The following is a 26,521-nucleotide window of genomic DNA, read 5'->3' as shown; positions in this document are numbered from 1 at the left end:
GGCAAGAGGGACATTCAAATTAATTGATTGGATAAAAATATAAAGCTCTGGAGGTGGCTAGTCTAAGGTCACACAGTTAATGAAAGATCCACATATTTAGACCTTCTAGGGTTCTATTTTTGTTTTAAAATTAGGTGAGTGAAAAGAAATCTCATCTACAAAACAACTCACTTGGAAGCTACTAAAATGTTGTTTCTAGGGATTGTGTAGGGACCAACCCTTTGTCCCTTGTTGGAGACAGATTGAAGAACCCCTTATGAAAATATTCAGTACTTCATCCTGTGTTATAGAGCTAATGCTTTGCCCCAGGGGTATCAGAGAAGTCTGGAAAAGAAATACACTGGGAACAAAAAATATTTCTGAACCACATTTTTCCTAGAAGGGATATCATTCTAAAAAGAGAAGAAACCATTTTAAAATAAAACCCATCCACCAGAGTCACTTTTCCATTTGGGTTAATAATCAAATTATAAGAGGATCTGCTGTCAAGAGTTTGAGACTCTTCCTCCTATTAAACTACTATAATTTTTGAATTCCTATTTTTTTTTTGGAATTCCTATAGTTCACAGAATTGATTTAGAGTAAGATCTGGCCATATTTACTTTTGTTCCAAATAAAGGCTCTTCTATGGAAGGCCTGCTTCTCCCTGGCTTGTTTCCTACTGATGTAATACTCATTTCTTTCATTCATTGACCCTAATTCACTTCTTAGCACACCGAAAAGCACTTTGTTTCTTTCAAGTGTTAATCTCTGATACATAGCTTACTTGCTGATGTTGTCAATGAATGTATACTGGTATGCTGTCAAACTTTCTTTTTCATTTTTTGAATTCTTGCTCTTCCCCTGACTAAGCAAACTATGAAATATAAGATAAGACATAATCTCTTCCCCCAAAGTGCTTGAGGATTAGTTGATACACACAACACACACAACACACACTCACACACACACACCAATCTGAGGATAAACACTGTAACGAACATGTAAGTTAGCAATTTAAGACAGATGATAAAGGGTTTATTCCATAAACATATACTGAGAGCTACTGAGGGCTTCCCAGGTGGAACTAGTAGTAAAGAACCCACCTGCCAATGCAGGAGACAAAAGAGATGTGGGTTTGAGCCCTGGGTTGGGAAGATTCCCTGGAGGAAGGCTGGGCAACCAAGAACACCCTCCAGTATTCTTGCCTAGAGAATCCCATGGATAGAGGAGCCTGACAGGCTGCAGTCCATGGGGCTGGACAGAGTCAGACACGACTGAGGTGACTTAGCATGCACGCTGGCATGCACTGAGGGCAAAGTACTTCTCCAGATATTAAAATCTAGACAGGGAGCCAGACATTTTATATACCTAATCAAAGCAGAGTGAGGTGAGTGCTGTGCTAGAGATAGGTGTCAGATGACAGAGTCCTGGTTTACTCAGAACAGTCCTGATTTTGCTGGTTGTTCTGGTATATTTGTGACAGCACCTCTTTTCACTTTCAGAAGAGTCTTAGTATGGATACAAAATTATAGTTGTTTTAGTGACAAAGTTCAGTGAGAGTGAAGAGAAATGAGTTGTTAAGTTCTGACTTGGGGATTGGGCAGTTTCCTGGAGGGGGTGGGGTGGGGATGTTTAAACAGAGCAATTGCGCATGCACAAGCATGCATGTAATTAAGAACAGTTTTAGAAAGAAGACAGAAGACATCACAGGCTAAGAGCAGCTCAGACAAAGCCTTGGTGGTGTCCAAGGGCACTTGTATGATTGATTCCTCAATCAGCAGACGCCCTTTTTTTAGAGTTGAAGAAGGTGGCCCCACCGAAGGTCAGCAGAGTCTTGGAAACTCTTGCCATAAACTATTATCACTCAGAACTCTGGTTTTCAGGAGATAGCCACTGGGTAATGACCGATGACATCACTGTGTCAGACCAGAAGGGTCTGTTCCAGCTGGGTGAGGTGAGTGGGGGAGGGGGAGGGAAAAGGAGAGAGTGTGAGGCAGGGTGAGAGTTGAAGGAGACTGGAAAGAGGGTAGGCGGCAAGTGAGAGAACTGTGCTTTTATTAGTTTGGTCTGCCCAGTTGAAGAAATTGCCGGTTCTTCTCTGAAGAACCTTGCTTCTCATTTATTTCTGCAGATCTTTTCTCCCCGTGACCAAGTTGTATTCTGAGTCCCCCAGGTTTAAGAGGCAGGTGTATTTTCTTTATCCCTCAGTACTGGGAAATAGACTCAGCACCACTGTTTTATGTAAGTCCGTGGCTGAAAGGGGCTGCTACAGGTATAGGGAGCCAGGTGTTCTTTGCTATCTGTGACCATAATTTAGAGAATTCCAGAGGTAAAAGTAATAAAGAATATGGACATCTACATTTTCATGATGAAAATACGCTTCCTGATTTTTCATTAGGAAAATTTTCAAAAGCAGATAATGATAAAATGAACAGCGCTCCCATGTACCTATCCTGAGTATGGGGACCCATGTACCTGTCACCAACTTCAACAGTTACCAGCATCCTGTTGACTCTGTCCTCTTGGTTCCTCACAGCAACTGTCAGACATCACAGAACTGCATCTGGAAAGATGTCAGAATGTACATCTAACCAATAAGGGCTTTGTTTTAACCATAACATAATTTCTTTTTTTTTTAATGTAATAATTGTCTTTATTTTTAAATTTTGCATTGGAGTATAGTTGATTTACAATGTTTTAGTGTCACATATACAGCAGAGATTTAGTTATACATATACATAGATCTGTTCTATTTCAGATTATTTTCCCATATAGGTCATTACAGAGTATTGAGTAGAGTTCTCTGTGCTATACAGTCGGTGCTTGTTTATTATTTATAGAAGTGTGGAAATGTTAATCCCAACCTCCTAATTTATCCCTGCCCCCACCTTTCTTTCCCTTTTGGTAATCATAAGTTTGTGTTTTAGGTCTGTGAGTCTATTTCTGTTTTGTAAATAAGTTCATTTATATCATTTTTTAGATTCCACATATAAGTGATAACGTATGATATTTCTCTTTGTCTGACTTAATTTTGCTTAATATGAAAATCTCTAGGCCCATCCTTGTTGCTGTAAATGACATTATTTCATTCTGTTTAATGGCTAATAGTCCATTGTGTATAGATATTGCATCTTCTTTATCCATTCTTCTGTCAGTGGACATTCAGGCTGTTTCCATGTCTTGGCTATTGTAAATAGTGCTGCAATGAACATTGACATCTGCTCACTACACGACAGGCCAATAGATTGGAGACAAGATGTTGAGGCAAGGAATATGAGTGACCAAGAAGATGGCAAATCAATGTCTCAAAATAACCATCTTGTCAGGGTCTGTATGCCAGATTCTTTCATAGAACAGAGATGGAGAGGAGTTGAGGAAGTAAAGTAAGAAGACCGTTTTCTTGCAAATCTCTCCTAGAATGGCCAACCTTATGGTGGGAATATGTTAATCTCTTTGTTGCAACCATTCACAGGTGAAAATGTCAGTTGTCCAGCTGTGTACTCTTGTTTGACTCTCTGCAACCCCATGGAATACTCTGTTCAAAGAATACTGGAGTGGGTAGCCATTATCTTCTCTAGGGATCTTTCCAACCCAGGGACTGAACTCAGGTCTTCTGAACTTCTTTACCATCTGAGCCGCCAGGGAAGCCTATTCACAGGTGAAGTGAAGTCGCTCAGTCGTGTCTGACTCTCTGCGATCCCACGGACAGTAGCCTACCAGGCTCTGCTGTCCATGGGATTTTCCAGGCAAGAATACTGGAGTGGACTGCCATTTCCTTCTCCAGGGGATCTTCCCAACCCAGGGATCGAACCCCGGTCTCCTGTATTACAGACAGGCGCTTTACCCTCTGAGCCACCAGAATTAGATTATATCCCTGTGAGCTGAACAAAGGCACTCTAGTTTAACAGTCAGTCAGAGGGGCAGAGTTCCCTGAGGCAAGCAATTATGTACAGTTATAATAACAAAAGCAATGACAAGCAAAGGTTAAAGTCAAAGAAACAAATCCAACGTGGAGTCAGAATTGTCTCTTCCCTGCAACAGCTCTTTTGTTATTGCTGTTTAGTCGCTAAGTTGTGCCTGACTCTTTGCAAACCCATGAACTGTAGCCTATGATGCCCCTCTGTCCATGGGATTTTCCAGGCAAGAATACTGGAGTGGGTTGCCATTTCCTTCTCCAGGGGATCTTCCTGACCCAGGGATCAAACTCAAGTCTCCTGCATTGGCTGGAGGATTCTTTACCACTGAACCACTAGGGAAGCCCACAGGAACTCTGTGTTTCATTTTTAAAGGAAACTCCCTAGTGTTCTCCATAGTGGCTGGACCAATTTAAGATCATTTTCTAATACCATCTAATCTTTGGTCCATGCTCACCTTTCTCTCTAAACTGCCCATTTTAAGGTCTGGAAATCTTAATTAGTGCTTCTGAGTCTTGGAGAAGACTAGGCACAGGACTAGAATGCTTCTCCCTTTTATGGGAGAGGATGAAAGGTAGAAGAGGAGGCTGGAATTCTAAGCTGTGTTTGGTAATTCCACTAGTGACTTGAGTTGAGCTGGGGCAAGTTATTTTTCCATTTCATGTCTCAGTTTTAGCAACCTGTTATCTTCAGTGGGTTAATAATATACCTCTTAGGGAATATTCACAGTTTAAAACAGAGGTCTTTTAAAGACTTCAGATAAAAAGTGTTTTAAATACTTACACAAAAAAAAGTGTACAAAACACTGTTTATTTGAAGCCTTCAAAGTCCTTCTCTGTTTTAAACTTTAAATATTCTCTAAGAGATGCATGCTTCCCTGGTGGCTCAGTGGTAGAGAATTCACCTGCCAGTGCAGGAGATGCAGGAGACATGGGTTTGATCCCTGCTTTGAAAGTATTCCCTGGAGGAAGAAATGGCAACCCAGTCCAGTATTCTTGCCTGGAAAACCCCATGGACAAAGGAGCCCCGAGGGCTACAGTTCATAGGGTAGCGAAGAGTCAGACATAACTGAGCACACCACAGCACACTCAGACAGCATTATCCAATCTCCTTTTTCTCCAACAAACATATTATCATCCTTCTGCCTGTGTGCATGTGTTCCTGTTGCTTGGTTGGATGGTTGGCTGGTTAGCTCACTCATCCAGCGTACTTACTACACACACAGCTGCAAAGCACTGAAGGCGTCACTTAGTCACAGCCTCCAGCTGTTTGAATCAGGCACTGTGCTGGGTACTTGGGTTATCTCATTTACCCCTCACTAGACCCCTCAAGGTAATGTTTATAATCCCATTTTATTGATGATGAAATTAGGTTCTAAGAGGTCAAGTAACTTACACAAAAAAGGTCACCAGTTAGTAAGTGGCAGAAAGGGATTTCTGCCTCCTGAGGTCTCCTGTCCTAAAACCCATGTTCCAGCGTCACAGAGCTGAAAGGCATTAAGATGACATGCTTGTCATCACATCTGGCTGGTTCCACCACACCATCGTTTTTCTCTATCCCAAGGGAATCTGTCATTCAGAAGTGTAAAAGGGCAGGTAGAAAGACAAAGCATTATATGGTGTGTCAATATTGAAATATAAAAAGAATGATAATTGTGAAAAATTAGAGGCAAAAGAAATGATTTTTAAGGGGGAGGTGAAGTAAGGCCTCACGGGACATGGCATTGAATGATGAAGCTGAAGGGAGAATAGTGACGTGTTAGTTGGAAAGCATAGGACGTGTGGGAGAACACCAGCTGGGCTAGTGGAGTGTGATGGCAGATAAAGCCGGATAGGTAAGTTGAGGTCCAGTTTTGAGTAGATTCCATTCTCAAGCTGAGTTGTGTAAAATTTAACTGCTATTCAATTAAAAACCTTGAAAAGATTTCTGAGTAAAGGCAGTAAACTAATTAGAGATGTACTTTAGGGAAATTTAAATGGTGGAGATGAAATCATTTACCTCAGATTTGGACTTGAACCTACGTGACCAGTACTCAAACCCAGCCAAAACTCAGGACCTAATGAAGCTCCCAGGTGGCGCTAGTGGTAAAGAACCTGCCTGCCAAAGCACGAGACACAAGAGATGCAGGTTTGATTCCTGAGTCAGGAAGATCCCCTGGAGAAGGGCATGGAAAACCACTCCAGTATTCATGCCTGGAGAATCCCATGGACAGAGGAGCCTGGCGGGCTACAGTACATGGGGTTGCAAGAGTCGGACATGACTGAAAGGACTTAGCATGGAAATGAAGCTCAGGTTCTTGATGTCTCATCACAGAAAGAATTCAGTGAGAGACAAAGTATAGGTAAGAAGTGGATTTATTCAGATTCAGAGAGAAGCACACTCCACATACAGAGTGTGGGCCATTGCAGAGGCCAAGTGTGGCTACAAAATATGACGTGGTTAGTTTTTATAGGCTGGGTAATTTCATATGCTAATGAGTGGGACATCCTGAAACGCAAAGTCAAGTAGGCCTTAGGAAGCATCACTACGAACAAAGCTAGAGGAGGTGATGGAATTCCAGTTGAGCTATTTCAAATACTAAAAGATGATGCTGTTAAAGTGCTACACTCAATATGCCAGCAAATTTGGAAAACTCAACAGTGGCCACAGGACTGGAAATGTCAGTTTTCATTCCAATCCCAAAGAAGGGCAATGCCAAAGAATGTCCACAATTGCACTCATCTCACATGCTAGTAAAGTACTGCTGAAAATTCTCCAAGCCAGGCTTCAACCATATGTGAACTGTGAACTTCCAGATGTTTAAGCTGGATTTAGAAAAGCCAGAGGAACCAGAGATCAAATTGCCAACATCCATTGGATCATAGAAAAAGCAAGAGAATTCCAGAAAAACATCTGCTTCTGCTTTATTGATTGCGCCAAAGCCTTTGACTGTGTGGATCACAACAAACTGTGGAAAATTCTGAAAGAGATGGGAATACCAGACCACCTGACCTGCCTTCTGAGAAATCTGTATGCAGGTCAGGAAGCAACAGTTAGAACTGGACATGGAACAACAGCCTGGTTCCAAATTGGGAAAAGAGTGTATTAAGGCTGTATATTGTCACCCTGCTTTATTTAACTTTTATGCAGAGTGAGTGAAGTGAAGCCGCTCAATCGTGTCCGACTCTTTGCGACCCCATGGACTGTAGCCTACCAGGCTCCTCTGTCCATGGGATTTTCCAGGCAATAGTACTGGAGTGAATTGCCATTTCCTTCTCCAGGGGACCTTCCCAACCCAGGGATCGAACCCAGGTCTCCTGCATTGTAGACAGATGCTTTACTGTCTGAGCCACCATCATGCAGAATGCCAAGCTGGATGAAGCACAAGCTGGAATCAAGATTGCCAGGAGAAATATCAATAACCTCAGATACGCAGATGACATTACCCTTATGGCAGAAAGTGAAGAGCCACTAAAGGGCCTCTTGATGAAAGTGAAAGAGGAGAGTGAAAAAATTGGCTTAAAATTCAACATTCAGAAAACTATGATCATGGCATCCAGTCCCATCACTTCATGGCAAATAGATGGGGAAACAATGGAATCAGTGAGAGACTTTATTTTCTTGGGCTCCAAAATGACTGCAGATGATGACTGAAGCCATGAAATTAAAGGACGCTTGCTGCTTGGAATCAAAGCTATGACCAACCTAGACAGCATATTAAAAAGCAGAGATGTTACCTTGCCAGCCAAAGGTCCATCTAGTCAAAGCTATGGTTTTTCCAGTAGTCACGTATGGATGTGAGAGTTGGACCATAAAGAAAACTGAGCGCCCAAGAATTGATGCTTTTGAACTGTGGTGTTGAAGAAGACTCTTGAGAGTCCCTTGGAATGCAAGGCGATCCAGCCAGTCAGTCCTAAAGGAAATCAGTCCTGAATATTCATTGGAAGGACTGATGCTGAAGCTGAAACACCAATACTTTGGCCACTTGATGCAAAGAACTGACTCATTTGAAAAGACCCTGATGCTGGGAAAGATTGAAGGCAGGAGAAGGGGATGACAAAGGGTGAGATGGTTGGATGGCATACCAACTCAATGGACATAAGTTTGAGCAAGCTCTGGGAGTTGGTGATGGACAGGGAAGCCTGGCGTGCTGATGTCCATGGGGTAGCAAAGAGTCAGACACGACTGAGCAACTGAACTGAACTGAACTCAATGAGTGGGAGGATTATTCCAACTATTTTGGGGAAGGGGTGGAAATTTCCAGGAACTGGGCCACTGCCCACTCCTTGGTCTTTTGACAGTGCCTTGGGACTGTCATGGTGCCTCTGGGTGTGTCATTTAGCTTGCTAATTGAGGATCAAGGTCTACTTAAAGTCGACATGTCTGTCATCTTGAACCCATTTGATTCTTGTGATTTATGTTGTGTCCTTGGGCTGTGTCATTCTGTGAAAAGTTGTGCCCTGTCCCTTTCCCTCCTGTTACAGAGAGACTGAGGTTGGAGAGATCAGTTTTGAGACTATTCATTCTTATCCCAGGGATAAGGAAGGGGTACCTCATAGGGTGGTAACTGTGGGGGCTGGAGAGGAGGGCCAGGATTGGAAAGAGATTTTGAAATACCCAGTGCCAACCTCCACTAGAAATGCTTGAAGGCAAGGTATAGTTTTGCTCTTTAGTTCAGATACAATAATGATGTTCCTTAGGTGCTGACTGTTCTAAGAGCATGTATGATATACAATATATAATCATTGTTACCATTTAATTATAACCACTGTAACTTCCTGGGGGTTTTGAAAATATTTTATAGCAATTTAATTGAAATAAAATTCACATACCACATCAATTCACTCATTTAAAGTGTACAATTAATGTATTCATCAGTGTTTCTAGAATATTCAGTGTTGTGCAAATATCAAGGCAGTAAATTTTAGAACATTTTTATCACTCCACAAGGAAACCCCCTCCCCATTAAACATCACTCCCCAATTCCCCCAGCCTGAGTCAATCACCAGTGGACTTTATTTTTCTGGATTTGTCTACTCTGGACATTTCATATAAATGGAATCATACAATGTGTGGCTTTGTGACTGCTTTTGCTTGGCATAATGTATTCAAGGATCAGCCATGTTGTAGCATATAGCATTCCTTTTTATGGCCAAACAGCATTCCATTGTATGGATATACCACATTTTGTTTATTTATTAAATCATGGATAAAATTTTTTCAATTATTCTAGAATGTTGCTATGTAAAATATTTGTGCTTGAAATAAGTGACCTATTGAATGGATTGTATAGCAATTTCTATCTTAATACCATATTTACTCATCTACAGTGACTTTCTTTATCCAGACATTAAACCTTCTTTGGGTTAGGCTATATCCTGTACTTCCTCATCAGTCATTGCCTTTAGCATTTTAAATCCATACCTTGGAACTTTGCTTTTCTCAGCTGGACTACAAGCATATACCAAGTGTAAGAAATATATGTTTCACATCTTCATGATTCCCCACATGACCTGTTTCCCCACTGAGTGTTGTTAACAATGGAAGAGAGGGGGGCCTGCAAGAGTCAAAGCAGACTATTTTAACACTCTCAGGCTGTGACCACACTTTTTCAATTTAAACTTCTCCCTCCCCCACTCCTAAAAGTGTCTTGTGGGATATTGGTGGGACAGTGTGCAAACTATTGACTTAGAAAACATAACAGGCAATCTTCTAATCTAACGATGAAATGATTAATACATTTTTACATTAAGTACATTTTTTTAGGGCTTCCCTGGTGGCTCAGTGGTAAAGAATCTGCCTGCCAATGCAGGAGACATGGGTTCAATCCTGGATCTGGGAAGATCCCACATGCTGTGGAACAACTGAGCCTGTATGCCATGGCTACTGAGCCAGTGCTCTAGAACCAAGGAGCCTCAACTATTGAGCCCCTGTGTGCACCTGCTAAAGCCCAAATTTCCTAGGACTCTGCAACAAGAGAGGCCACTGCAAGGAAAAGCCCACACACTGTAACTAGAGAGCAGCCCCTGCTCTCTGCAACTAGAGAAAAGCCCCTGCAGCAATGAAGAACGAGCACAGCCAAAAATAAGTAAATAAAAAAATGTTTAAGTTCTCTTTTTTAAAGAACTAATCAGGTAAAACCATTTCTCTTTGGATATGTTTAAATTTTTATTTTATGTTGGAGTGTAGTTGATTTACAGTATTGTGTTATTTTCAGGTGTATAGCAAAGTGATTCAGTTTTCCATATATATGTATATCCTTTTACAAATTGTTTTCCTATATAGATTACTACAGAGTATCGAGTAGAGTTCCCTGTGCTAATCAGTAGGTCGTTGTTGATTATCTAATTTTGTATATAGTGGTGTGTATCTGTTAATCCCAAACTTCTAATTTATCCCTCCCCCAATCTTTCCCCTTTGGTAACCAAAATTTATTTTCTAAATCTGTGAGTCTGTTTCAGTTCAGTTCAGTGGCTCAGTCGTGTCTGACTCTGTGACTCCATGGACTGCACCACGCCAAGCCTCCCTGTCCATTACCAACTCCCGGAGTTTATTCAAACTCAAGTCCATTGAGTCAGTGATGCCATCCAACCATCTCATCCTCTGTCATCCCCTTCTCCTCCTGCCTTCATTCTTTCCCAGCATCAGGGTCTTTTCAAATGAGTCAGCCAAAGTATTGGAGTTTCAGCTTCAGCATCAATCCTTCCAATGCATATTCAAGACTGATTTCCTTTAGGATGGACTGGTTTGATCTCCTTGCTGTCCAAGGGACTCTCAAGAGTCTTCTCCAATACCAGAGTTCAAAAGCATCATTTCTTTGGCCCTCAGTTTTCTTTATAGTCCAGCTCTCACATCCATACATGACTACTGGAAAAACCATAGCTTTGAGTAGTCAGACCTTTAATGGCAAAGTAATGTCTCTGCTTTTTAATATGCTGTTTAGGTTGGTCATTCCTGGAGAAGGGAAAGGCTATCCTACTCCTGTATTCTGGCCTGGAGAATTCCATGGGGTCGCAAAGAGTCAGACATGACTGAGTGCTTTTCACTTTCACTTTTCACTAGCTTGGTCATAGCTTTTCTTCCAAGCAGTAAGCGTCTTTTAATTTCATGACTACAGTCACCATCTGCAGTGATTTTGGAGCCCAAGAAAATAAAGTCTGCCACTGTTTCCATTGTCTTCCCATCTTTTTGCCATGAAGTGATGGGACTGGATACCAAGATCTTAGTTTTCTGAACGTTGATTTTGTTTGTTCTTCTTTCTCTAGTTGTTGTAGGTAGAATATTGTTTATTTGTGGAACATAGTGTGAAAACTATTGCTAATTAATATGCTGCTGCTGCTGCTGCTAAGTCGCTTCAGTAGTGTCCAACTCTATGCAACCCCGTAAATGGCAGCCCACCAGGCTCCTCTGTCCCTGGGATTCTCCAGGCAAGAATACTGGAGTGGGTTGCCATTTCCTTCTCCACCTAATTAATATAGTGGGTAATAATGAATCTATTCTGATGCTGAAAGGATTGATACATTTTGCATTAGAATTTTTTTTTTAAACTGGTCAGGCAAAAAATTTTCTCTTGATTTTTAAGAAAGGTGGTTTGTTTGTTTTTTAGGGATTCACTGTGTCACAGCTTCTACTGGAGAAGAATTTTTTAAACCTCTATTTTTAAAAGGAATAGCCACATTGTAGGTTATATGAGTAGTGGATCAATTTATAGAGTTAAAATTGAAGACTTGGAAAAAAATTTCTGTTCTTTAATTTTATATCTATATGGGCTTCCCTGGTGGCTCAGAGGTTAAAGCATCTGCCTGCAATGTGGGAGACCCGGGTTCGATCCCTGGATCGGGAAGATCCCCTGGAGAAGGAAATGGCAACCTGCTCCAGTATTCTTGCCTGGAGAATCCCATGGGTGGAGGAGCCTGGTAGGCTACAGTCCACGGGGTTGCAAAGAGCTGGACACAACTGAGCGACTTCATTTCACTTTTTCACTTTTCATGGGATGATGAATGTTTACTAAGCTCATTTCATTATGTATGTAAGTCATTATGCTCTACCCTTTAAACTTATACAGTGGTGTATGTCAAATATATCTCAATAGAACTGGAAGGGGAGGGGGAAAAAGGTATGGTATGTCAAATAAAATGATAATCTTTTTAAAAAAAAATTCTTGGAAAGGAGTCAGGTAATTGGTTACTCTCTTTTTTTTTTTTTTTTAACCTAATTGTATATTGAACTTTGTAGTAAGCACCAATAATGGAAATCAGTTCAGGAGAATTTTGTGTTTAACATGGATTGGTGTTAAGATTCCAGTCAAGTGATGTTTCCTGAAACAAAACAAGCTACCAACAAAGAGAAAATCTAACTAAACACAGTTAATCTGTAAACATTTTTAGCCCAATACTCTAGTTCTAGATACTAATTCTCCAGGCCAGAATACTGGAGTGGGTTTCCTTTCCCTTCTCCAGGGGATCTTTCCGACCCAGGGATTGAACCCAGGTCTCCACCATTATAGGCAGATTCTTTACCAGCGGAACCACAAGGGAAGTCCCATACTCCTCTGGGGACATGTAGAAAGAGAGGGAGTCTCTCCTCCCCAGCCACTCTTTCTTGAGTACATACATTTGCATAGGTATCTTGACAAAGAGCTGACAAAATTTGGTGATAAGATAAGCAAATACAGTTAAATTCAGATTCTCTTCAGCTGTATATAGAATTTAACAGTTTACATTTGAATATTTACTAATGGAGAATGGAGAAATGTGATTAACTATGCAGGAATTTTTCTGAAGAGAATGGTTACAGAGGGTTAAAATTTAATGTTGTAAATTGGAATGTACTTACATTTCCATGTGTTAGATTTTGAAATTACCATGAAATTACCTTGATCCACCAGAATAATTGATTGTTATCCACCAGAATAAAAGATTTACAATCTAATCTTGTAAGACGAGACTGTTTTAGCAGTTCTGTATGAGGCTCATAAACTTTATTGTCTGTTTGCTTGGATAGATAAAATGATAAAACCTAGAGAAGTAACTGTATTTATTTTTTTTCCCCTCCTTTTCATTCCTCTTTTCTACTTACTTAGAAGAAGAATGTTTAGATTGAATATCTGTTTGTGTGCAGGTGCCCAGGATATTCCACCTTTGGTGTCATTATTTTCTTTCCTTTGTATGGCATATTATTAATTTAATATGTGATTATGGCTGAGAACTTCAGCTATCCCAGTCAGGAAGGGAAAACTATTGTTTTTGTAAGTAATAATAGCAAATTTAAAAAAATTACTTAGTTATTTACAATATTGTGTTAGTTTCAGATGTATAGCAAAGTGATTCAGATATGTGTGTGTATAGTGGTATGTATTTGTTAATCCCTTACTCTAATCCCTACTTCCCACCTCCACTTTGGTAATCATAAGTTTGTTTTCTATGTCTGTGAGTCTGTTTCTGTTTTGTAAATAAGTTCATTTGTGTCATATTTTATACTCCACATATGTGTGTGTTAGTCGCTCAAGTTGTGTCCGACTCTTTGCGACCCCACGGACTGGAGCCCACCAGGCTCTTGTCCATGGGATTCTCCAGGCAAGGATACTGGAGTGGGTTGCCATTTCCTTCTCCACATATAAGTGGTATCGTATAATATTTGTCTTTCTCTGTCTAACCAGGTGTCTGTGGCAGTTAATGATAATTAATGCCTGTTTGCTTTTCAGAACATCGAGTTGAAGGTTGAAGTAGAGAGCCTGAAACGAGAACTCCAGGACAAGAGACAGCATCCGGATAAAACATGGTGAGTTGCAGTCTGAACTAGTTGAACTCTTGGTTCTTTCCAGAGTCTGGCTCATTTAGCTGTAACCAAATTCTTTAACCTTAATTCTGGCATTTGAGTGCTGTATCCAATTCAGGAGTTGAAACAAGGGGCCTTCTTTTCCGGGCTCTCTGCAAGTCTGAGTGACATTGAAGTAGATTGTAATGTCATCAAACCTAAGCCTATAAACTACCTAGTCAGTAATCTACAAAGAGCATCCAGGGTTGACACAGAATTCGGGGGAAATGGGTACTGTCATATACTGCTGGTGAGAATGCAAATTGTGGTAACATTTTTGGAATGTAGTACTACTTATGAAAGTAAAAAATTAATACTTTATTTGATCAAATAATTCCTAAAAGGAATCTATTCATTATAAATAAAAGTATGAGCATAAAAGGATAAATAAATAAGGATATTAACCACATCATTTTTTTGTAATGGCAAAAAAAAATGAAAACAACTATCCATCAATAGGACAATGGTTGAAAACATTTCAAGGTGGGAAGTCCCTGATACACTAAGTAAGGGGTGAAGTGCTGAGTGATACTTAGAATATAAGCCCCTTTGGGTAAAGACAAACACCCTATGTGTACATGTGCTTGGTTGAGTATGCATAGAAAAAACTGCAGGGTTACATACCAAACACTTTAACCTTGCTGTCTTCAAGAGAGTGAGACTGGAATTTGTGATAGGGAGAAGACTTGATTATTTTTATATACCAATATTATTAGCATGGTTACTTTTATAATTAAAAACCCCTTAGTTTTAAATGACAAATGTTACTGAAATTTTTACTAAAAATTTTCAGATTATGTCCTAGAATCAGTATATATTCAATCTGATCTGGCATTCCTTCTATCTCTACAGTATTTCTTGATACTTAATTAATAGAGTGATAGTCCAGTAATATTAGAATACTCAAACTAGACTCAGCTGTACACAGTATGCTGATATTACTCAATTACTTACTAAGGCATTAAATGAGCTTATAGATTTTAGGAAAATGTGAAATACCAATTGAGTTATAAATTTTGAGATTTGTATAGTGTATTTTTAATTATCATTTCAGCCTTTTATTAGGTGGCACTATCCTATTTTTAGAAATGAGAAAGCTAAGGTACAGAGTGTTAAAGTCTTTGCAGATGAGTGGCAGAACCCACAACGTCTGGCATCAAGTTCAAGGCACTTCTGCCTTCACAACAGCTGTAGCCTATTAAATCAGGCATTCCTGGCTAACTGAGTTACTCAGAAAATGTGTAACTTCAATCTTACGATATTGTACTTTGCTGTTGTCTATTACATTTATCAAGGAATATGGAGTCAAAGTAAAAGTTGATTATTCCTGAGGTCTGCCTATTTAGGGGGGTTCTTAGGTTATTCTCTTGACTGGTATCACTTGTACAACAAAGACCCTTCTATTCCCAAAAGGCTGTATAATGACATGAACTCAAGATAAATATAGTTTCCAGGACAGTGCTGAGTAGTGTCCACTTCGACCAAGGAATTCTATAATCTTTAAGGAAGCTCCATTTAGTCGCCATGGACACAACCTCTTGGGCCTAATATTAAAATACTCCTGGGCTTGGACAGAGCACCTTTGATTTATCATGAGCCTGTGAAGGTTCAGTATTGTTCTCTGTACCGTGAAAACAAGAAGATGGTCAGTGGTTCTCAACAAATGGCTTAAAACAGGAATAAAATCAAACCGGAATTAAGATCATTCAGCACCTGATACTGCCTTCACTAATCCTCAGACATCTAAGGGCAGCTGTTGTCAGCTATAAATAAGCTGGTGACACCTTACCCGCTTCGTGCTAGTGCCTGGACATTCATTCCTGAGGACATCAGAGAAGCAAAGCTGGCCCAGAACCCTGATCTTCCATAGATTAAATGTCCACTTTCTGCATGGGACCATGGGGAAACTGGATAGAACTCTGGGTAGGTAGCCCAGATTCAGGACAGTCTACAGGTTACTGGCTAGAAAGGACAAGAGCCTTTCTATGGCTGTCCAAATGGATATTCTGTTCCAGCAACCTAAATGGAAGGAACACTCTAAATTCAAATAGCGAGAAATCAAGGAATGAGCAAAGGACTCTGGGAGAGCAGTCCAAATGGAAAAGTCCAGGGACAGGTGGCAGTGAACATGGATGCTGAGTTCTAAGCCATTTGATGACTGCCTGCCTTTCAACTGAAAGCTTTTCCTCTTAAAGCTGTAGCAGTAGTGAAGCTTCTTGGGTGTCAAGTATTATATTCTGATTGACAAGCAATACAAATTAGAGTTCCTAAAAGATTATCTGAAAAGTTGGAATGAGCAGTTCCATGAATAATTGCTGTTCCACAAATAATTTCTTCTCACCAGTGTGATTCAGAATTACTGAAACAGCCTGAGTGGGTCCACTTGCTAAGTTATATAGCTGGCTGTGACTGGCTGATGTTCTGTGGTTTTAGCGCTGATGCAGAGAATATCAACAGCCATAATGAAGCTGAGCTCCGGCGCCAGTTTGAGGAGAGACAGCAGGAGACGGAGCATGTTTACGAGCTCCTGGAGAATAAGATCCAGCTTCTGCAAGAGGTGAGTATCCCCAGCTACGGGTCCCCTTTTACCTCTTTCCTGACTGCTCTGCCTCCTGGCCTTCACCTTTTCCCTCTCTACTTTCCTTCCTAAGGTCCTTAAGTGTCCCTGTGTTTCAGGGCTCCTAACCTAGGTGGGGGCTCTGCAGCTGCTTGGTTTTCATTCTTTTTTGTGCCTCCTTGCAGGAGTCCAGACTAGCAAAAAATGAAGCCGCACGGATGGCGGCTCTGGTGGAAGCAGAGAAAGAGTGTAACCTGGAGCTCTCAGAGAAACTGAAGGGAGTCACCAAGGAGAGGGAAGATATACCAGGAGACCGGGTCAAATCTGACCAGTACACTGAGGCCCTGGCCCAGAGGGACAAGTAGGTACCTTTGGTACTGTATTTGCTACTTGTCTTTTGCCTGTTTTCAAGCCTGTGAGAGTATATGGCAGCTACACTGTTGCCTTTCAAGGACTTACGGTGGGCCTTCACCATTTCCAAGACTTTATGGCTCCCCTAAGTAAAGAATCTCTCTTTAGGGTTGAGTCTTTAATGGTATCCATTAACAGAACTGACTTGCTGGCAATCAGGAGATTTAAGTAGGTGTAAGTAGAACAATGGTCAAATGATAGTGAACAAGAGACATGATCACTTATTCACATGGATTGAGCACCTGCTGTATGCCAGACAAAGGACTAAGCACTCAGGTTACAGAGATGAAAGACCCATTTCCTGTCATCAAGACACGTTATACATTATTAATAAGTTCTCTGATAGGAGTAACATGGGATACTCTGGGGTGTATAGGATTGTCATCTACTCAAGAGCAGGGTGCCACTGGAATACAAGCAACTCCTACAGCTCAATTGCAGAAAAATAAATGACCCAATAAAAAAATGGGCCAAAGAACTAAATAGACATTTCTCCAAAGAAGACATACAGATGGCTAACAAACACATGAAAAGATGCTCAACATCACTCATTATCAGAGAAATGCAAATCAAAACCACTATGAGGTACCATTTCATGCCAGTCAGAATGGCTGCGATACAAAAGTCTACAAACAATAAATGCTGGAGAGGGTGTGGAGAAAAGGGAACCCTCTTACACTGTTGGTGGGAATGCAAACTAATACAGCCACTATGGAGAACAGTGTGGAGATTCCTTAAAAAACTGGAACTACAACTGCCTTATGACCCAGCAATCCCACTGCTGGGCATACACACTGAGGAAACCAGAATTGAAAGAGACACATGTACCCCAATGTTCATCGCAGCACTGTTTATAATAGCCAGGACATGGAAGCAACCTAGATGTCCATCAGCAGATGAATGGATAAGAAAGCTGTGGTACATAAACACAATGGAGTATTACTCAGCCATTAAAAAGAATACATTTGAATCAGTTCTAATGAGGTGGATGAAACTGGAGCCTATTATACAGAGTGAAGTAAGCCAGAAAGAAAAACACCAATACGGTATACTAACACATATATATGGAATTTAGAAAGATGGTAACAATAACCCTGTATACGAGACAGCAAAAGAGACACTGATGTATAGAACAGTCTTTTGGACTCTGTGAGAGAGGGAGAGGGTGGGATGATTTGGGAGAATGGCATTGAAACATGTATAATATCATATATGAAACGAGTCGCCAGTCCAGGTTCGATGCATGATACTGGATGCTTGGGGCTGGTGCACTGGAACGACCCAGAGGGATGGTATGGGGAGGGAGGAGGGAGGAGGGTTCAGGATGGGGAACATGTGTATACCTGTGGCGGATTCATGTTGATATATGGCAAAACCAATACAATATTGTAAAGTTAAAAAATTAAATTAAAAAAAAATAAAACAGATGGAACCCTAGAACATTTCCAGGATACATTAAAAAAAAAAGAAAGAAAGAAAGAAAAAGTTTCCTGGAGGAGGTGAAATCTGAGGTGGATTTTGAAGAGTGAATAGGAGTTGAAAGAAACAATGTAGGAAGTGGTTAGGGAGGGGAAAGGTCCTATGCAGGAGGAAACACCACTGAGGGGAGACTCAGAGACAGGCATATTTCAGGACAAAGAATTAGTTCTACAGGACCAGAGTGGAGGGTCTGGGAAAGACCAGTGAGAGGTAAGCTGTATTTGGAAAAGGGCATCTGACTGTGCTGGCTTTGTATTTAAAAGGAACTTGAATTTTCTCATAAATGTAAGTGGGCAATTGTTGAGGGCAGGGCTGTGTCTTGGTTATTGGAGCAACTTCTTAAATGTTCTCTTCTGGTCCTGCCCTTCTCCGTTTCATCCCAATCTAACAATTCAGAGCAGTTTTGAAATGAAATTGACAAATATTTACCCTCTTCAATGCATGATACTACGGTGGCATAAAAAGCCGTAAGTGGTTTTTAACTGGATAGGTGAAAAACACACAGTGTACACACAGTGACCGATGACCAGTGTGATCTTTTTGAGACACAAATCTGATCATATTATTGCAGAGCCGTTTGGAAAGTTCCCAACATCTTTAGGAAGTAAGATCTGTTCTTAGTGTGGCCATCAAAGCCTGTTATGTTCTGACCCCTGATTTCCCCTAGACTCATCCCCTACCATGACTCCTTCACATTTCACTGATTCTAGACTAGTAGGCAATGGCACCCCACTCCAGTACTCTTGCCTGGAAAATCCCATGGACGGAGGGCCTGGTGGGCTGCAGTCCATCGGGTCACTAAGAGTCGGACACGACTGAATGACTTCACTTTCACTTTTCACTTTCATGCATTGGAGAAGGAAATGGCAACCCACTCCAGTGTTCTTGCCTGGAGAATCCCAGGGACGGGGGAGCCTGGTGAGCTGCCGTCTATGGGGTCGCACAGAGTCAGACATGACTGAAGCGACTTAGCAGCAGCAGACTAATAATAATAATGATGACTAAGGTTTGCTGGGCTCTTACTGTATAACTGAGCTGAGTCCTTTATATTCTTGTTTAATTCTCCTATAAAGTTTAATTCTCTCATAAAGTTAACAATCCCATAAGATAGGGATTATTATATTTTATAAAGGAAGAAATTGTCATTTAGAGAGTTATGTAACATGGCTTCAGGCTTTGCTGGAATCCAGACCCTGAAGGCACACCACCTCCAGAAGCATACAGTGCTATGTCAGGTACCCAGAATTTCGTTCATGCTCTTCCTTTGTGGGGAAACATCTGTGTTTTCCCCTCCTGGTGAACTCTTGTTCATTCTTCAAAACTCTTGAAGCCATCAATGCTTACTTCTGTGAAGGCTTTTGTGACAGAATTAAGTATTTATATTCTTCTTTTGTATGCATACATGCTCAGTCACTAATTCATGTCCTACTGTTTGTGACTCCATAGACAGTAACCCTCCAGGCTACTCTGTCCATGGAATTTTCCAGGCAAGAATACTGGAGTGGGTTGTTATTTCCTACTCCAGGGCATCTTCCTGACCCGGGGGTCAAACCTGCATCTCCTGTGTCTCCTGCATTGGCAAGTGGATTCTTCAGCACTGCGCCGCCTGGGAAGTCCTTGTTTTGTATACACAGCCATCAGTGCACAGTCTTCTGTGCATTGTCGTATTTTCCTTCAGATCTTCTCTGCTAGATTACCTGAGACTCTGTCCCATCTCTGTATTCCAGTGAACACTTGTCAAACCAAAAGGAAAAAAAAAAGACAGACGTACCTAACAAATTGAGGGAGTTCATGTCAGATGGCCTTGAATAGCTTTGTAAAGTAGGAAAGTAGATCATCTGTAGAGACTGAGGGTCAAAGGGAATAGTGAGGCCTGAGGCTTGAGAAAAGTAGAGATGTTCTAGCACAGATACCATGGGGAAGTTAATAGGAAGTCCACATTCGTCATCATAACTACCATTGCAACTTACATTCATATACATTTTTAAGTTTTAAAAGTCCTTTCTCATCCCCAAGTCTAAGCTGATGCTCATACCTTAAATTAATTTATAATTTGTCTATGAGATTCCTACTTGACTTTCTGGTGCCCGTAACCTTTTGGCCATACCATTTTCCTGCCAAGGTGCTGTCACTGTCTTAACATATGCTGTGTTGCATGCGTGCTCAGTTGTGACCCCTGGGACTGTAGCCCGCCAGGCTCCTCTGTCCATGGGATTCTCCAGGCAAGAATACTGGGGTGGGTTGCCATTCCCTTTTCCAGAGGATCTTCCTGACCCAGGGATCACACCTGCATCTCCTGCATGTCCTGCATTGGCAGGCAGATTCTTTACCACTGAGCCACCTGGGAAGCCACACACACAGGAATAATAATTACAATCGGAAATTTTACATCTATTACCAGCATGTTTTCCAAGGACAGGTATCTCTAGTGCTCAGACTTACACACAGAGAAACAGCAAGATACGCCTTGCACAAAACTGTTGATTTGAACCTGGGTTTATATACATCAGCACAGCATGCAGTCTTTGACAACTGAATTCTGGTCTGAATTTCCAGCCTCTTCTCTAGCCATTGTCTCTTCCCACCAGCCTTTTCCCTGCCAGTAACTCTTCCCCATATATCTTGTATCTTCATACCTTCATTCCTTTATTTAAACTTCTTCCTCTGAGCCTATAAAACAATCCAGTCTTCAAAATCTCTTCTCCTGAGCTTCCCTCAGGCTCCTCCAAGTCAAATGAATGACTTCTTCTTTATCTTTCTTCCGGTAGCTGCATGACAATACTCACTGTACTATTTGGTTCATACCTCTGGTAGGGTAGCACTTATTGTAGTCTATCTGTTGATATATCTGTGACTCCCTATTCCCAAGACTCTTGGCACACACACCAAAAAAAGTTTAACTTTCTGTAGAGATTGTGTATTTTCCAACTTTATATCACCAGTACATTGGGGACGCATTGAATTATATACATAATGTGTATATGTGTGCCTAGTCATGTCTGACTCTTTTTCGACCCCATCGACTGTAGCCCACCAGGCTCCTCTTCAGGGATTCTTCAGGCAAGAATACTGGAGTGGGTTGCCGTTTCCTCCTCCAGGGGATCTTCCTTACCCAGGGATCGAACCCACATCTCTCGTCTCCTGCATTGGCAGGTGGATTCTTTACCACCTTGCTACCTGGGAAGCCCATATGCATAATGGTTACTTGATAATTGTTTTTTAACTGCAACAACAATAACAAATAAAAAGACCCACAACTTCTAAGAGTTTTATACTTATGGTCTATAGATCCATGAATTGGCTTCAGGAGGTCTATGAACCTTACTTACATTATGACAATGTAAGCAAAAAACTCATTTGTGTGTATGTTGGGGGGCTGGGGCAGAGAATGCATGGCTTACTGAAGAAAAGTATCAAAGAGTTCAATGATTTTAAAAAGGTAAAAACTTACTGTACCAGACCATGCTATCTTTGGAGTGGGCTGAAAAATAAAGTTAGTAATGTATCATGACCATAATTGTTGTTCTTACTTTTCCTTTGCTCCAGAAAAATTGAAGAACTGAGTCAAAGCCTGACTGCACAGGAGAAACTTGTAGAGCAGCTGTCTCAAGAGAAACAACAACTGCTACGTCTGTTGGAGGAGCCAGCTGACATGGAAGTGCAGGTGAGGTTTGGGCTGTACTTCCTGAGGCACCTGCTTCATGCTTTTGGGAGCCCAGCTTTACATATAAATGTGTTAGTGTTTATTGCTGTGTAAGCAATTACTGCACTCAGTGGTTCAAAACAACATGTATTTATTACTCCAGAGTTTCTGTGGGTCAAGAGTCCAGGCATGACTTAGCTAACTTTTCTGCTCAGGGTCTCACAAGTCTGAAATCAAGGTGTCAGCTGGGCTGCTTTCTCAGCCAGAGGCTCACTTAGGGAAGGATCCACTTCTAAGCTCCCTCAAGTTGTTGGAAGAATATGGTTGTGCGACTGTAGAAGTTATGGCAGCTAGTTTCTTCACAGGAGCAGTGGAGAGAGACAGTCTCTTACTTCTCGACACTCTTTTAAGGGGTTCACCTGATTAAGTCAAGCCATCAGTGTACTGTCCCTTTCGGTTAACTTAAAGTCAACTGAGTAGGGATCTTAATTACATCTGCCACACCCCTGCACTTTTGCCATATAATATTGCATAACTATGTAGCGATATCCCTCACCTTTGCCATTTTCTGTTGGTTAGACGCAAGTTACAGGTCTCCCCACATTCAAGGAGTGGGGATTATACAAAGGTGTGGATACAAGGAGGTGATGATCCCAGGGGCCGTCTCAGGATTCTGCCTGCCACACTGAGTGATGTATAGCAATACAGAATACAGCGTGGTTTTAATATTGAGCAAAGAACCCTCACCGCTGTGAAAGTAATTGCATTAATCTGTATGGTGGTTCTTGGAGGTTACCTCAGAAGGAGCTCCTCTTCTTCATTCAACTTTTAATTTACTAAAAATATACTTTATGAAGGAACCCTAGGATCCATCTCTGCTCAAGCAACATAAATAATTACTAGGTATTCTTACAAATCTTAGATCAATGATGAAGCAAAATGTGCAATTTAATTTATTGGTCACATATACAAAGGTTGGAATCAGGTTAAAAAGAGTAGGGCTAACAATGCGTATAAAGCAGTGTTTTCCACCTTTCCCATATCATGACAAAAAATAGCTAATAATAATAAACATGTAGAAAATGAAATGATTTACAACATAATCAAGTTGCTTAAGTGACTTTTTCTCATTTTTCTCCTTATCAACTGTTCTTTTTTATTACTCAAGTCATAAATAGCAATTACATAAAATAAAATCTGAAAATTCAAATAAGCAAAAAAATGTTTTCAATAGCTATGACCAGTATAAAAGAAATACAGTTTTTAAACTTGAGACCCTGCAATAAATTTATTCATTAATTATAGTTTTAAATAGTAGCAAATGATAATATTTATAAGGGGCGGCAGAAACGGATGGAACCTCTCACTTGAAAGTGGCCAGCCTGGGTGTTTAGACCACAATGAGGGCAGAAGAAATCACTATCTTGACTGCACTATCAACCCCTTGGACTCTAAATCCATTTTGGTTGGAAAGCTCTGGTTAACAAACTCAGAAAATGATGTGCATACATGTAAGTTCATAGATATGAGTAAAAATTAAAGTTCATAGGCTTTTTGCAGCATATATATTGAAATATATGGAAGATCCCACAACATTTTTTTTAATTTTATTTTATTTTTAAACTTTACATAATTGTATTAGTTTTGCCAAATATCAAAATGAATCCATCACAGGTATACATGTGCTCCCCATCCTGAACCCTCCTCCCTCCTCCCTCCCCATACCATCCCTCTGGGTCATCCCAGTGCACTAGCCCCAAGCATCCAGTATTGTGCATTGAACCTGGACTGGCATCTCGTTTCATACATGATATTTTACATGTTTCAATGCCATTCTCCCAAATCTTCCCACCCTCTCCCTCTCCCACAGAGTCCATAAGACTGTTCCATACCCACAACATTTTAAAATTTGAAATAACTTGGTTGGAAACTAGAAGAATTGTATTTCTGTCCCGATTCTTTCTTTATTAACTATGGATAGTCACTTCTATGGATACATCACTTCTCAGCCTCCATATGTGTAAAATGGGAAAAATTAGCACAAATAATCTCCAAAGGATCCTTATAATTTTGACATTCTGAGTTCAGCATCACTGGGGAAAGTGTGTAGTCCCCAAGATAAGCACTTTCAAAGAAAAATACTCATGTAAATTCTGTAATAAAATCACTCTCATTGTTCTAGTTTTATATTTACAGACACATTGATGTGATATATTTATGTACACATATTTACATAAGCACTGAAATGAGTATATGTAGTTCAATATTTGAATGCTAATAAGGGGAATTGAGTTGGTATCAGTTTTTAAAACAGACTTGAACAGAAAAATTATAATTTCAAAGAGACTAAATTATTTACCAATCTATCCTAAAGGAATGCTTAGAATAAGTTAAGTACAGTGTCTAGAGGATAATAACATTGGGTGAGCAGAGAAAAGAAATACATCAAGTCACATAAATTGTACTAACTTGATATGCTTCTTTAATGTTGCTGGGACCAGTTGATTGAGGGTCTCTGTTACTCTGAAGTAAGTGACTGAGGCTGGTCATGGTTAGAGGTGATTACCTGTGTCTACCTTCTGACCTACCCACCACCTGAGACCTGACGGCATGACATCTCAGCACAGGGGTGGGCCACTTTTTTAGGTGTTGTCCAGAACACCCAAGATGGAAAGCTCTGCCATAGAGGGCCTCTGACAGTAGGTCCTCTCAAATGTGGAGGAGAGAAAGCCTCCCATAGTTCACTTTCTAGTTACTCCCTTTGGGTCTGTGCCTTAGGAAGGAAAAAATAAATTGGCACCAAGTGCTGCTCAGTATACATAGAATTATTTTATATTATCATTTCCTTCTCCAAGGGGTCTTCCCGACCCAGAAGTTGAACCCGAGTCTCCTGCATTAGCAGGCAGATGGGTTCTTTACCACTGAACCACCTGGGAAGCCCAATCATCATCTCTAAACAGCCCAAAGAAGACTGGCCAGAGAGTCAGCTTTATAGTGAGCATTCAGATAATCCTCTGAAAGCTTCTCTCAGTGTGTGTCCAGGTTCCAAAAGAAAACAATGTTTTGGTCACAGTGTTTCTGTCTTACATTCTATGGCCTAAACAGAAAGAAATTTGAAATTTGGGACTATATTTGGGACTATTTAGCCATGCTCAAGTGGTTCAGATTGTCATAATGAAAGGATACAGTCAAGTCCTTTTTAGAGAAATAATCTTGGTCCTTCAAGAACCAATTCTAATATGAAGTCTCTTGAGTTTTAATTAGGGAAGCAGAGTGGTATGAAAGAATGAGCTCAGGTTTTGGCATTTGATTCCAACATAAACACTTTTTAGATGAATGGCCCTGAATAAGTTACATAGCCCTTCCAAGTACAGTTTCCTTCTCTGTAATGATTACAGGTCTTTGTAAGGATTAGAAATAATATGTTTATAGTGCCTCAGTTCAGTTCAGTTGTTCAGTCGCTCAGTCGTGTCCGACTCTGCGACCCCGTGAATCGCAGCACGCCACAGTGCTCAAAACATGGTAACTACTGTTATCATTACGCATGTCAACAACCTGGACGAGAGTAAGGCTATTCTTAAAATGAGTAGCAGCTAAAAAAGACATAGTCATCGAGTCGGATATTGCAGACTTGACTCACATTGCACCTATCTTTGTCTGACTAAAGACAAATATAAAATTATTAAATATAGCATATTTGTGAGATTAATGGTCACAGTTATCCCTTTGGACCTGTTACCCTTGCACATAGTAAAACTGGTTCATAGGCAAAGACCAAACTCAAAGTTACCAGTTTGTGTTATTGCTCCCCAGGAAGACCACAGCAGAGTGTGAATCCTTCAGGGTAAATTGGTCACAAAGAGAATCATAATCTCATTTTAGTCTCCTAGACACACAAAAAAATATTGAAGCACTTTCTATAACATCTTGGGATCATGTAGTTATATTCTAATGATTCAGATTATTATAATATTGAGACCTAAAAGTAGTCACAGGATTTCTTAATACCTATTCCAAGTATAATTTAAAATATTTATCAATGAATATTCAACAACTTTTCTATAGTAATAACATCAGCATATATGGTAGCATTTTCTGTGTGCCAGGTGCTACTCCTCTAAATACCTCATATATTAACTCAATTTAAGTCTCATAGCAACCCAGTAAATTAGATACTGAACTACATGAAACATAAAAAGAGATTAATTTATAATAAACCAGTGGTCATATTAATATGTAAATTTTAAGGCACAGATCTATTAAAGGATATAAAGAAATAAGCAGATGCTTGTATGTGGAGTCACAGCTTCAAATACAGTCTAATGCAGGTATATTACATTGGCAATTCAAAAACAGCAAGTGGCAATGTCAAGGTGAAAAGCTCTTGGTAAAATTTCCAATAAAGAACTAACATGCTGCTGGTGCTGCTAAGTCACTTCAGTCGGGGCCAACTCTGTGCTACCCCATAGATGGCAGCCCACCAGGCTCCCCGTCCCTGGGATTCTCCAGGCAAGAACACTGGAGTGGGTTGCCGTTTCCTTCTCCAAAAGAACTAACATAATCCTCCTTTAATTTACATATCAGTTTAATTCATAGAAGATTCAGAGTATATTAATATTGTGTTCCTGTATACAACGGAACTAAGTCCTAGATTCAGATGATTATATAAACAATTTGATTATTTCCATTAGTGCCCAGTGGAACATTTGAAAGTCATTCACATTTGGGGACAAGGCTCTG

General features: G+C 40.4%; 1 protein-coding gene across 16 annotated transcripts in view; it reads left to right on the top strand.

Annotated features, from left to right (window-relative positions):
- PDE4DIP (phosphodiesterase 4D interacting protein) overlaps positions 1–26,521 on the top strand; it is a 238,169-nt gene that overhangs the window by 111,916 nt on the left and 99,732 nt on the right. For all 16 annotated transcript variants that reach the window (XM_061409396.1, XM_061409386.1, XM_061409248.1 and 13 more), the window contains 4 exons: positions 13,579–13,655; positions 16,125–16,248; positions 16,434–16,609; positions 21,685–21,802. In XM_061409396.1, the coding sequence (XP_061265380.1) occupies positions 13,579–13,655; positions 16,125–16,248; positions 16,434–16,609; positions 21,685–21,802 (495 nt within the window). The remainder of the gene's footprint in view (positions 1–13,578; positions 13,656–16,124; positions 16,249–16,433; positions 16,610–21,684; positions 21,803–26,521) is intronic.

Source organism: Bos javanicus, chromosome 3 (assembly GCF_032452875.1).
Source record: "Bos javanicus breed banteng chromosome 3, ARS-OSU_banteng_1.0, whole genome shotgun sequence".
NCBI classification, from domain to species: domain Eukaryota; kingdom Metazoa; phylum Chordata; class Mammalia; order Artiodactyla; family Bovidae; genus Bos; species Bos javanicus.
Note: the sequence above shows the minus strand (reverse complement) of the source record. Positions and strands in the feature narration are given on the sequence as shown.